Source organism: Lissotriton vulgaris, chromosome 4_1 (assembly GCF_964263255.1).
Source record: "Lissotriton vulgaris chromosome 4_1, aLisVul1.2, whole genome shotgun sequence".
NCBI lineage: Eukaryota > Metazoa > Chordata > Amphibia > Caudata > Salamandridae > Lissotriton > Lissotriton vulgaris.
Genome location: NC_141691.1, coordinates 2,011,938,774 through 2,011,952,500, shown reverse-complemented (window position 1 = coordinate 2,011,952,500; position 13,727 = coordinate 2,011,938,774). Strand labels below are relative to the sequence as shown.

At 45.7% G+C, this 13,727-nt stretch overlaps 1 protein-coding gene across 2 annotated transcripts in view; it reads left to right on the top strand.

The window, feature by feature from the left end:
- LOC147724873 (microtubule-actin cross-linking factor 1, isoforms 6/7-like) overlaps positions 1-13,727 on the top strand; it is a 540,420-nt gene that overhangs the window by 383,864 nt on the left and 142,829 nt on the right. For both annotated transcript variants that reach the window (XM_086966403.1, XM_086966402.1), the window contains exons 22-25: positions 4,958-5,128; positions 7,010-7,165; positions 11,212-11,418; positions 11,795-11,914. In XM_086966403.1, the coding sequence (XP_086822529.1) occupies positions 4,958-5,128; positions 7,010-7,165; positions 11,212-11,418; positions 11,795-11,914 (654 nt within the window). The remainder of the gene's footprint in view (positions 1-4,957; positions 5,129-7,009; positions 7,166-11,211; positions 11,419-11,794; positions 11,915-13,727) is intronic.

Here is a 13,727-nt window from a genome sequence, read left to right as displayed (position 1 = left end):
CTTGTAGAGGCGGAGCTGACCAATAGCCCGTCCTCTACAAAAGCCCTTGAACTGTCACTAGCCTTTCTGTTGACACTGACGAAAGAAGGTGAATGCTGAAAGATTATGCTGCCAGATTTTGCTAAAAACCTGATGCGTGACTGATTGCAAGTGACGCCGCTTGTACTGCATTTTTAAATCACTCTGATCATCGATCTCTGTCCGAGCAGCGCTGAATACCGAACACATGTTCGAGCGCCACACTCTTTTATCTCACTGCGCCAATTTGATTTTAAGAAACTGCACCGTGTGATTGAAATGGTGTAACCCACCTTCGAAGTAGCTTCATAAAATATCTGTATCCCCTGTAGCCCCGGTCCTCCGCAAGCGCTAGGCTTGTTTGTGGGGAGGGCGCAGGGCAGTACCTTCATCCGGCCTCCGGGCTGGAGCAGGCACTGATTGGGCCAACTGACTTGTAGAGGCGGAGCTGACCAATAGCCCGTCCTCTACAAAAAATCAGTATCACCGGATGACGCGCAGCGAATACGCGCAGCAACCGCGCCAAAAACCGCGCCAAAGACTAGCCTAAGACATGCCCGTCTGGGCCCGTCCGGGACAGGACGGGGCATGAGGCACAAAACCCTCCACAGACAAGTTCCCAGGTCTGAACGCCACGCAACTAAAAGCTTTACGTCCCGCCCCACACCATGATTGCATTGTACTCTCACCACTGGGCGAAACACTCTGCCCAAATTGTCAAATGCAACTTACAAATATCCAACCTTAACCGGACCCAGTAATACATACCCAAACCCCATCCAAACGCCCCAAACGCTCGAGCTACAACTACTCCTTTTTCTCTGTTAATTGCAGATCCCTGCCACAGCGCAAGCTAGATATTTTCACCCTTCTAGTGGAAGAAGCACCAAGTGCTCTCTTCCTCACGGAAACTTGGCTACATGACACCCCCGGCCCTGATGTAGCCACTGCTCTCCCAGCCAACTATGCCATAGCAAGAAAAGACCGACAAGGCCAAGTGGGTGGGGGTATCGCGATCATATACTGCAAAGATTTCATCTGCAACATGCTCCCAGTGAACATCCCAGACTGCGAAGCTGCCTCTTTTCAAATTACTTTGAACCCAAACTTTACGCTCTCCGGCCTCCTAATATATAGACCTCCTGGGAATGCTTCTAACTGGACGGCCAGCTTAGCAAATTATATTTCGCCATTTCTGCTAGACTATAAGAATTTTACACTACTAGGGGATCTAAATCTGCATCTTGAGGACCCAACCAACACGGCCTGCCGCAATCTATTAAACGATCTAATAGCTCTAAACTTATCACTCCTCAACTCCGGCCCCACGCACAAAGCAGGACATCTCCTTGATCCCATAATTACAAATCTCCCAGAATTAAAATGGACCCTAACCAGTCCCATATGCTGGTCAGACCATCACCTTGTCAGTTTCAGCCTAGCCAGGACTCCCTCCCCCAGTAATACTATACAGTCTTCAAACCCCATGAGAAACTGGAAACTACTTGAATTTGAATTTAAAAACATTTATTGAGCGCACTTTTACCGAGCGGTTTCATGGCGCTTTTCAGGTTACGACCAGCAACAGCAGCAAGAGGAGGCTAGGCAGCGAAAGCTCGGGAAAAAAGAAAAGTTTTGAGGTTTTTACGGAACTCTATGTAGGAAGGTGAAGTGCGGAGTCGCACAGGGAGAGAGTTCCAGAAAGCTGGGGCAAGGACCGCAAATTTTGCTCCACCAGCTTTCTTCTTTTTGAAACGGGGGGTGACCAGGAGTGCCATATGAGTGGAACGGAGTTCTCTACCCGGCAGGTAGGGCTTGACGACTGAGCATATAAACTCAGGAGCGGTACCCATCCTGGCCTGAAAGGTGAGGCAGCCAAGTTTGAATAAGGCTCGCTCTCTCACATGCAACCAGTGTAATGCCTGCAGCAAAGGGGTGGCGCGGTGAAATTTGGGCAGGCCATAGATCAGGCGAGCAGCCTGATTCTGCACTAGTTGCAGGCGGTGGATGGCGTAGGCCGGCGCGCCATTGTAGATTATGTTACCATAATCGAGGCGCGAGAGCACCATTGCCATCACGATGACTTTTAATGCCGGGAGGGAGAAGAAGCGGGAGATCTTCCTGATTGTCCTAAGGGAAAAGAAACAGGAGGACACCACTGAATTAACTTGGGAGTGAACAGAAAGTTGTGAGTTGAGAAGAATCCCAAGGGTTTTAACTTTGAGGACCGGGAGTGGGGGAACACCAAGTGATTGGGGCCAATAGGAGGGAGACCAGGGACTGCAACCACCTCCGGTCAAGACCAACTCTGTCTTGTCCGGGTTGAGTTTGAGGTGGTTGCAGTTCATCCAGTCCTGAATGAACAACATAACTGTTTGAACATTCTGGGCGGATGAGGGGGAATGGGAGAGGTTGAAAATTAGCTGGAGGTCATCGGCGTAATTGAACACCGTGACCTCAAGCTGCTGCAACATAAAAATGAGGGGGTAGATGTATAAATTAAACAAAAGAGGTAAAAAACTGAATCAAGTGCTGACAGCTAGCACACCCGCCCAGGACCAGAACGTGGAAAGTCTCGCTGTAACCACTAACCAGTGGCTAGAATCCGCAGTCAACCAATGCCTCCCCCCTACCGAAGGCAAATAAAAACTTCCACCGCCCCCCAGCCCCCTGGTTTAACGAACTTCTCAAAGTTGAAAAATCGAAATGTAAAGCACTAGAAAGAAATTGGCGCAAAGATTACTGCCCTGAAAAAAAGATTACATACAATAAAGCGAGAAACGCATATCACTCCTCTTGCATCAAAGCACGGGCCCAACACGTGGCACACTCCATCAATAATGCCACGAACAAAGCAAAGACTCTATTCAATACAGTAAAGGACTTAGCTGGGGCCCAAACAACGGCTACTGCCCATCCTTTAACTAAAAAACAATGTCAGGACCTTGCGACATTTTTTTAATGATAAGATTGAGAACATTATCATCAACATCACGACCAGGCCCCTCAGCAACTGCTCACACCAGGATATCCCCATGTCACCTGACAAAATTAACACCCTGGAAAACTGGCCCCTGGTAACGATGGACTCCCTAAAAACCTCCCTAAAATCCATCTCATCAGGCTCCCCCTGCGACCCTGTCCCTGTGAGTATTTTAAAACAACTTGATCCTACCCCCTTGACTGCCATAATAAACGTGCTTAATGCCTCCCTCCAAGCCTCCACCGTGTGATCAAGCTGGAAGCATGCAGTGGTAACCCCATTACTGAAAAAAACGTCATCCGATCCTACAGTTCTCTCGAACTATCGACCTATATCTCTGCTTCCCGCCTTTTCCAAACTCATGGAAAGGCACATACACTCTGCCCTCACCAATTTCTCAGAGGACAACAATTTCCTCCACCCCTCACAGTCGGGTTTCAGAGCAGGATACTCCACAGAGACTGCCCTACTGGGTGTGACGGAAAAAATTCGACAACTGCTGGACTAGGGTCAAACGGTCGCACTCATTCTTTTAGATTTGAGTGCGGCGTTTGACACCATATCACACAAAATTCTTCTGGCCACCCTAGAGAAAAACGGCATTCGCAAGGACGCCTTACAGTGGATCAAGTCCTTTCTTTCCGAAAGAACCTTTCAGATTAAATCCAGTATCGCATGTTCAGACACTTTCCCCGCTCCTCATGGAGTACCACAAGGTTCTATCCTGAGCCCACTGTTTTTTAATCTGTACCTCAGACCACTGGCAGATCTGGCAGATGGCGCAGGCCTGACGCTAATGACCTACGCTGACGATTCCCAAATTATTTTCTCCCTCTCCGAAGCTAACCCGTTAGCTCCTTCCCTACTCAAAACCGGACTTCAGAAAATTTTCAACTGGATGACTACCAACCAGTTGAAATTAAATGGGGACAAAACTGAGGTACTCCTACTAGGACGAAACAAAGAACTCTGGAACCCCTCCCATTGGCCGCCTGAGCTGGGTAACATTCCCCCGCCAGCTACTCAGGTTAGAAACCTAGGGGTCATTATAGACGATACTCTGTCTATGAAACAGCAGGCAAAAAAAGTCGCAGGACTATGCTTCACCATAATAAAATGGTTAAAGAAAATAATTTGGATGCTGCCCCCTGACACGCAAAAAACCGTAGTCAACGCACTAGTAACATCGCGTATTGACTACGGTAATATCCTCTATCTTAGTTCTAACTTAGCAGTAATCAAGAGACTCCAATTGATTTAAAACTCTGCTGCAAGACTCTTGAGAAGGATTCCAAAGGCTGAAAGAGTCTCAAAACACCTGAACGAATTACACTGGCTCAGGGTTGAACATCGGATCAGCTTTAAAACCCTGAGCTACATGTTCAAAATTAAAAATAAAACGGCTCCCTCCTATCTACAAGCCTTAGCCTCCCCATACTTGCCAACAAGGAACCTCCGCTCCCAAACGGCCTCGAACTTCGCCGTTCCTAGATTTAAACTTCAAAGAACTGGCGGGAGATCCTTCACTGTTAGAGGTCCAATTCTGTGGAACTCACTCCCCCTGCATATCCGGAAAGAAGATATCTACACTAAATTCCGGAGATACGTAAAAACCTGGCTGTTTCAGAAACAACTGTGCTAATCAACCAACTCAGCATTTTCCTTTGAGCAACTCACTGTCATAGGCGCCGGGAAACCCTTGTTGGGTAGCTGAGCGCCATACAAATGCAATAAATAAATAAATAAATAAATAGAGTGGTGATGCGCCAGGTCAAGGCAGCAGCTGTCAGTCTGCGTTCTAAAACTCAGGTGGCTTTCTTTGTTCAGTGCTAAAAATCGATTACACAGTAATGCCCTTATAGGTTAAGGGCTTCTATGACGTCAGGGCATGACCTATTGATAAATAATGGTACCGTCTGGAAGCTCAAGTGCTCACTTCCCTTTGTCTGTCACCAGGAGCTGTGCAAAGAGATGGACTTCAAGCAGCAGACGTACAACGGGGTGAGGGACCGGCTCCAGCGCCTGGTGGCCACCAGCCCGCTCCAGCGGAGCTCCAACACCCAGCACAGCCTGCGCATCCTCGAGCAGAAGTGGGAGACGGTCTACAGCAAGGTCCAGGAGAAGAAGGTGGGGATCTGCTCTCAGGATTTGGGGGGTGCCGGGCAAGACCTATTTTGGGGGCCAATGTTGGTAACAAATTTGGAATTGTATTACCATTTTCCTGCAAATATATATAAGCCCGCAGGATGCCAAACAGTACTAAATTATTTGCTAAACTTTAGCAGTGTCACACAAAAATATTAGAAATACGTCCTACTCAAGACTCCAGAAATTCATTAAAAAATCCCTAACATGGTACTAGAGTTACAGAGCCAGAGATGGAAAAAAGGAGAGAAGTTTAGTAAGAGAAATGGAATAGACAGAGGTCAAAGACTACAAGTTCACTTTCCTAGGGGGCTTGTTGGAAGGTGTGGGCCCTTGGAAATGTAATAGAAAAAAATTACAGTGCACTCCTATATAGTCCAAAATGAATCCGCTGTGTCTCACAGTTCCGTGTGTGTGTAAGGGGGTATCAGCTGCTGATCCTGGGTGCACAAAAACTTAAATGAGGAGCGCTGTCCTACCCTGGGAACAGGGTCCCCTCTCCACCCTCCACAGGTTTCCCTGAGAGGGGAATTTATCAATAGTTCACAATTGGCATTTCGGGCCGTCTAGCCCTGGACGCGAGGACGTTACCCACGCTGCTTCCTTTCATGAGACACAAAGCATCATTTTCCCCTGATGAAGGGCTAGACGACCCGAAACGGACTGGGACTTCTGGATATACATTGAATGGCAGCATGTTATGCTTTGAATTTCAGTTCACAACAGAGCAAATACATGAATTAACCTTACCTGTTGGAAATATATAAGCATTCTTTTTCGTTAAAATTATTAAGTTCGATTTAAAGATCTATGCATAAGCAGGGTTGGAATAATTGTGAAATATGGATCATGTCCTCTCTCATGGGAACCTCTGCAGTGGGCCGAGGGGACTCTGTTCCCGGAGCGGGACAGCGCTGCTTATTTACACCCTTGGACTTGTCCAACTTTGGCCTGACAACGTCCCTGCCTGCTGCATCAGAGCTGTGAGAAAGGAGTTGACTGAAAGCCAGGAGGGAGCAGGCCCCAAAAAGAGTCCACATTTAATGCAGAACAATAATGCTTCTCTGCGATAAGACATGGAATAGTTTGCTCCCATAATCCATTCATTCCACTTTAATAATATGTGCTCAGGTTTTCAGTGATCGAACAAGTGTGCATCCGAGTTTGTTATTTCAGTATATTCTGCATGGTTTGGCATGTTTGATTGGTGTGCATGTGTTCAGGTCATAGTAGCAGTATTGAGCTTAAGTAGTATAATCAGATACCATTAATCACCATTCGTCTCCTTATAAGTGACAGGTCCTCTCGCAGGCCCCCCCGCCCCTACAGTGTGTCCTTAAAAGTGACATGTGTGTCTGCAAAAGTGACATGTTTGTGTGTCCTTAAAAGTGACAGGCCTCAAGCCCCTGGAAATACAAGGGTGTGGCACAGGGTTATACTACTAGTTTAAGTAATCGGAGGTCAGCATACATGTCAGAAGGTTCTACAGGGCCTGAGTCAAATGTCATGGGCCACACACGTCAGAAGAATCTGCTTTTGAGTTTTAAAAAAGAGCTGGAGTCATGGAAACGCAGCAGCTCCAGTGTCCTGCCCCAGCTGGTGGTTTCAGCTACCATAAAAAAACAGGGGAGGTTGGCTTCTAAATCTATAACTAGAGTTTGCAGATGGAGCAAGGGGCTCTGAGAGAATTGGAAAGGGGCGGCCAGAACCTGCAGCAGAAACCTGGGGACAAGGGACACAATCGCTTGTGTTTTCAGACCCATGGTGCGCTTAAGGTCCTCGCCTTGTTACTCATGGGTGTGGGCTATAGGCGGATTTAGACGTGGTGCAACTTGTGACTCTGGCTTGTATCGTCCTTTGAAGGTGCGCCTCACAGAAGGACTGACAGTGACCACTGAGTTCCACAGCACTGCTCAGGAGCTGCTGAAGTGGATTGGCCTGACCGAGGAAAGCTTCGGAGCACTGCCGCCTCCCAGCCACGTGCTCGAGACGGCCACCAATCAGATCCAGGAGCACAAGGTCAGTGTATGAGCAGCAACGCATTGTAACTGTGGTGTGTGATTATCAATGCAATGCAAAATGAGGGTGTACGCAGCAAGGCGCGAGTGGTGAAGGAACATCAATGTATCCCAGGGTCGGTGTATGGGCAGCAACACATTGTAACTATGGTGTATGATAGTCAATGCAACACAAGATCAGGGTGAGCACAGCAAGGCGAGACTGGTGAAGGAACATCAGTGTAACTCAGGGTCAGTGTATGGGCAGCAACGTGTTGTAACTGTGGTGTATGACTATCAACGTAACGCAAGATCAGGGCGTACGCAGCAAGACATCACTGGTGAAGGATCATAAGTATAACTCTGGGTCAGTGTATGGGCAGCAATGTGTTGTAACTGTGGTGTATGATTGTCAATGCAACAGAAGATTACGGTGTAAGCAGCATGGCCCAGTTAGTGAAGGAACATCAGTGTAACTCAGTGCCAGTGTATGAGCAGCAACACATTGTAACTGTGGTGTATGATTATCAATGCAATGCAAAATGAGGGTGTTCGCAGCAAGGCACGGGTGGTGAAGGAACATCTGTGTAACTCAGGGTCAGTGTATGGGCAGTAACGCATTGTGATGGTGGAGTATGATTGTCAATGCAATGCAAGATCAGAGTGTATGCAGCAAGGCATGACTGGTAAAGGAACATCCGTGTAACTCAGGGTCAGTGTATGGGCAGCAACGCATTGTAACTGTGGTGTATGATTGTCAATGCAACGGCAGATCAGGGTGTACGCAGCACAGTGCAACTGGTGAAGGAACATCCGTGTAAATCAGTGCCAGTGTATGGGCAGCAATGCACTGCAACTGTTGTGTATGATTTTCAATGTAACACAAGATCGGGGTGTACGCAGCATGGCACGACTGTTGAAGGAACATCCATGTAAGTCAGGGTCAGTGTATGCGCAGCAGCACATTGTAGCTATGGTGTGTAACTCAGGGTCAGTGTATGGGCAGCAACTCATTGTAACTGGATTATGATTGCAAATGCAATGGAAGATCAGGATGTATGCAGCACAACGCAACTGGTGAAGGAACATTCGTGTAACTCGGGGTCAGTGTATGGGCAGCAACGCATTGTTACTGTGGTGTATGATTGTCAATGCAATGCAAAATGAGGGTGTACGCAGCAAGGCGCGGGTGGTGAAGGTCCATCCGTGTAACTCAGGGTCAGTGTATGTGGAGCTACAATGTGCGAGATTGGTGTAGGGACAGCAATGTAATCCAAGCACGGTGCATGTCCCATGATAGTGCTTACGTTTATTTAGTGGATTAACATGAAATGAAAGGTCGGTGTAGGAACAGCGATGTAACGCAAGGTCGATGCATGCATTGTTAAAGTATGCAAGGAGTACTCGCAGCAGTGCAATGCCAATCGGTGTCTGGACAACAGTGTAATGCACGGGTGGTATAGGTACCATATCATTGCAGTAGTTTATTGTAAGTAAGTCATCACAATGCAAGATCAGCAATGCCACACAAGGTCATTTGTGCACAGTAACGTTGCGTGATGTCAGTGTACTTGAAGACGTCATTGTAACATTGGTGTAAGTACATGAATGTAACACAGTACCCGTTCAAACATCCTAAAAGTTAGCAAGTTCAGTGCATGTACAGCACTGCAGTGCCTTTTCTTGTTGTGTTTACCCCAATATAGTGCAGATTTAACATATGCTTCCTGGTGCTGTTTATGCATAGCACTGCATTGCAGTATAAGCAAAAGCAGATCTGCACAAGCTCAGTGTATGTATAGCAATGCATACTACTCAACTCTTCCTACCCGGACGTTACCTTCCTGACGGAGACCTGGATAAAACCCTCCTTGGTAACCGACATCGCCATAGCCATGACGGACGGCTACAAGATCACCCCCAGAGACCGCACCAAGGGAGCAGGAGGAGGAATTGCTATTGTCCACAGAAAAACCCTCAGAATCTCGACCAGCACCAACGACACCCTCAGCGCCGCCGAACACCTGCACTTCCAGATCCACATCAACCCCATCACTAGCCTCAGAGGAACCCTCATCTACAGACCCCCCCGGACCCCGGCCACAGTTCAGCGACTCCATCGCTGACTTCATCAGCACGCACGCCCTTGCATCCATGGACTACATCCTCCTCGCACCTAGTATATAGGCTGTAACACAGTAAGCTTAGTATAGAGGTAATAACACAGTAACCTTAGAATATAGGCAGTAACACAGCAAACTTAGTATAGAGGTAGTAACATAAATCCATGTCAGTGTAGGTGCAGCAGTTCAGCGCGAGGTGATGTAATGTGCAACAACACCAAAGGCCTCTCAGTCGATAGTGCTCTCCTTTCCAATAAAAGCAACTTATTAGCATGGTTTAGCAACTAACACCCTCAATGCACAACCATAACCAATACCTCCAAGCACAGAAGTATCACACCCTTAGAACCTTGGAGTGTATCAGCACACCACCACTTACAACAACCTGCTAGAAACAGAGCCCTACTATAACCAAAAACTAGATAACAAATTAATAAAAATAGCTAGCAGCTATATACTGTATTAACAAACTGACATGACAAATAGCCTCAAAGCATATCCACACTTAACCTTAACCAACACCCTGGAAGTACATCAAGCTACAAATATACTCAATAATATAAGACAATCAATTCTCTCCAGAGATAGGAATGTGCCATCAGCTACAAACTTCACAGAAAAGCTGTGCAATATCATAACGTACCACACACCCTATAAACGTGACAGCACTCAATATAGATAGCACCATCATAGTGCAATAGCCAATAAGGTAACACAACATAACCAAATACTTCAGAGCACCACAGCACAACTTTGTGGTATTAATCTTAAAGAATAACTTTGAACGCTAGAGCTAATAAGGTCCTTAACATAGCAACACTACATCATAGGCAACACCACAACTTATACACTCGTTCAGGAAGTCCAACTCCACTATAAGCAATGGCTACCTTGAAGCTTAACTGGTGCATCATTGTGTAACCGCAATGTACCATCATCACCACGAACATCACCACACAGCAAATACACAATTTAAGCAGTACATTCAGAGGATCTCATCACCACTACATACCCAAGAATGTGCACTTGTAGCTCACGGACACCTCAGTAAAGCACTTCCTCAAACACAGCATTGCATTGCAGAACATTAACAAAGTCCCATGGATGCAGGTTAACGACTGGCTGGAAATACAGTACAGCTACACAACATCTACACACAGTACAGCTACACAACATGAAACACGAAGACCACTAATTGGCAAAATACAGTCAAAAACGTGTACTATAACAAACTTAAGTTCTAGCACATAAGCAAACTACTATAACAATTCGCAATATTCTATCCTGTAAAATTTACAGTGTATCATTTGTGACAGCACTTGTTATATTCATTCTATTCAGTTTATTGTGTAGTTGTCCTATGGCCTCTTCCTTTCTCCTTCCATCTTTCTGCTCCTCCCCCTCCTTAGTGTGCACTTTAAGAGCTCTGTGGGCAGGATAATCCATGGCTCACTTTGTGCCAGTTGCGGGTGTGTGAAGTGGTACTTTAAGTGTACTTGTAGCAAAAGGATGCATGAGTAATTATACAGCATGGGAACACAACTCCTCTCAGAGCACAGCAGCTAGCTTCATGGTCTTTTTTATAATATTGATCCTAAACCACACATATTCTGTGAGTAATTTATACCTGCAGAGGATCATAGTGGGGCACCCACGTCACTGCCTCAAAGTAGTACTCAGGTCAGTATAAATCACAGCATGGCAGTTTATCATCCAGATAACTACATCCAACCATATCACTGAATAGTATTTTAAAACCTGAGTAAGCAAACACACAACACTCCAACCCAAGCCCACACTGAGTGCCAATGCCCTGTTTGAAGTATGCTGTTGCTGGGTGTAACATTGCATACCTGCAGCACCTCAATCACTTAAATCTTTGTTGGATGTCATAAAGCTGTTTGCCCTATAATTTCCTATAATTTGAACTTTCCCCCCAATTCAGGTTTTGGTGAAAGAGGTAGCAGTTTACAGCGAGAAGCTTTCCGGCCTTGAATCCGTGGCCTGCCGACTAAAGGACTTCAGCCGCAAACAGGACTGTGCAGTCATCCAAAATCTGGTGCTGACTGCACAGGAGCGCCTGGTGAAGGTCCAGCATCGCACCAGGGACCGCACAAGGGCGCTTGAAGAATCACGCAAACGTGCCAAGCAGGTATACGCTGAATGGAGGCAATCTGAGCTAGGAAATGTATGGTTAACTGTTGCAGGTGATCTCGAGTTTGCATCATAATGACACAAATAACCAATCTGTAGTTAAGATGACAACCCTCTAAATCTTGAAATAGGTTCTTATTCTGTGAAAAACCTCATTGCATTTGTTACTAGTTCTAGCATTTGCGATTAAAATTCAAATGTCCCGGGGTTACTAGTGTTGCATATTAGCGGTAGAGCAACTGTACAGAGCTGTTCAAGCAGTGGGTGACTTCAAATGGGTTCTTGTAGTTTAGATTCTGTCCGCCAAAAGGCGCAGCCCAGATATTGAATTTCCCATGGAGTCGGATCTAATGTTGTATCCTGTGTCTCCTCAGTTCAGTGAATCTCGGCGCATCCTCCTGGACTGGATGGAAGAGGTAGATCAGACTCTGGAGGCTCACACCGATATAGGAACTAGCCAGGAGGACATCAAACGGCAGCTGGCAGACCATAAGGTGAGTCATCCATAATCAAAGGAGAGTGAGCTCTGTCGTTTCTGGGGGGTCTGGATTGTTCCAGTGTTGGCCCGAAACCCTGAACCAATTTTAGCAACCGGTGGTGTAGGTAATCACCACTATGGTATGTTGTTGGGCGGCGTGATCATAAAGTGAGTCAGCCATGCACCCACCTTAGCAAGGGTAGTAGGAAGGTCATTCTCCTACTTTACCTTAGCAAGTGAAGTGAAACAGTGAGTCAGTTTATCTCTAGACAGGACTTAACTAGCATTAAGTATACTCATTCAGTCAACTCAAAACCATTATTATCATCTAACCTTCGTTTTGCATCAAATATCCATATCCATATAATTTTATCACAATTTGGATGGCCTTCAGATATGAGTCTGTGTTATGATCACCATTAATTTAATGCAGAAGACAACAAACTGAATTGTGGTTTGGTGTCTGCATCGTAGAAGCTTCATTGATATGCCTGAACACTAGAGCAATTTCACCCTGCTGGTTGGATCAAAGAGCACTTTTTATATTTATTGTTCATTTAAAATTCACACAGGTGTTAACATCCATCTATCTTCATGATGAGCCACACCCTATGAAAGTCAGTAAGAGCCTATCAGAGGCTCAATTTCATTTTCTGGGAGACAGTGATGAATCTGAATATCAGTTTCAAGACCATATTGAAGCTTTTAATGTGCAGAAGGGTGAAAATGTATGACAAGAAGAAAACGAAAGTGCAGCCTGATAGGTTTGCTTTTCTCATTATCCAATAAAAAAGCCTGTCATCTCTATTTTGACTTAAAAATCAACAAAAATCTTACATTGTATGTCTTTAAATCTTTTCTGTCGAGTGGCACAATATTTTGCTGTTTCTTAACAGATTTTCGCAATAAAAAATGACATTTCTTTTTTTAAGAAGTGCCCATCATATTGCAGAAAAAAGGCTGTCTCAGACCCCAAAAAGGTCTTCTTAGTGTTACATTCACTAGGCAAATGAACTGTGACATGTAAAAATGTCCAAAAGGACCTTGATAGACCGAGAGGGCATAAGGCGTGAGAGGGTATCTTGGAAGACATGAGAACAGAGGAAGAACAGAAGAAAAAGGTAAGAGTGGAGAGGTCATATTCTCATAACCCCTCAGAGAAGCAGTCTCCAACAATGGATGACTAGTGGTGTTTGAGTAAACTATTGGGAAGACCAGTTAATTCTGATTATAGCGGCTGAATAATTACTTGCATGGTAGTGCAGAAGAAACCAATTGCTTGGACGGACACCCTTTCAAAAAGAACTTCCATTTCAATTAGTGACAGATGCTTCCCTTGAGGGATGGGGAGCTCATCTCCAAAATCCAACAGTTTAGAGGCGATGGACAAAGAGTGTTGTCGTTCTACATTGATTGATTGCACCAAATAATTCCGGGTGGACATTCAACTCTTTGTTGCATTTGTGGGGCAAAGAAGTAAAAGGCAGTTCAGAAAAGAATTATCTTTGGATGAATCATCCTCTGTAATAAGCTCTTCCATGCAATGGCCAAGAAACAGCCCGCTAAGGGCTTAAGAGCTAATTTCACCAGAGCTAAAGCTGCAACAACTGCGTTGGCTGGAGGAGTCTCAGTTCTGGACATCTGTCAGGCAGCTACTTTGGCATCACTGCACATGTTTTCAAAACACTACTGCCTAGACAGTCTGGTCTGGCGAGATGGGCATCTTGTCCATTCGTTGTGCAGGACTTTTTGTTGAAACAGTTTGCAGACCCAACTCCGGGGACAGGTTGCTTTGGCACCTATTCTAAAATAGGGAATCCATGGTTAGA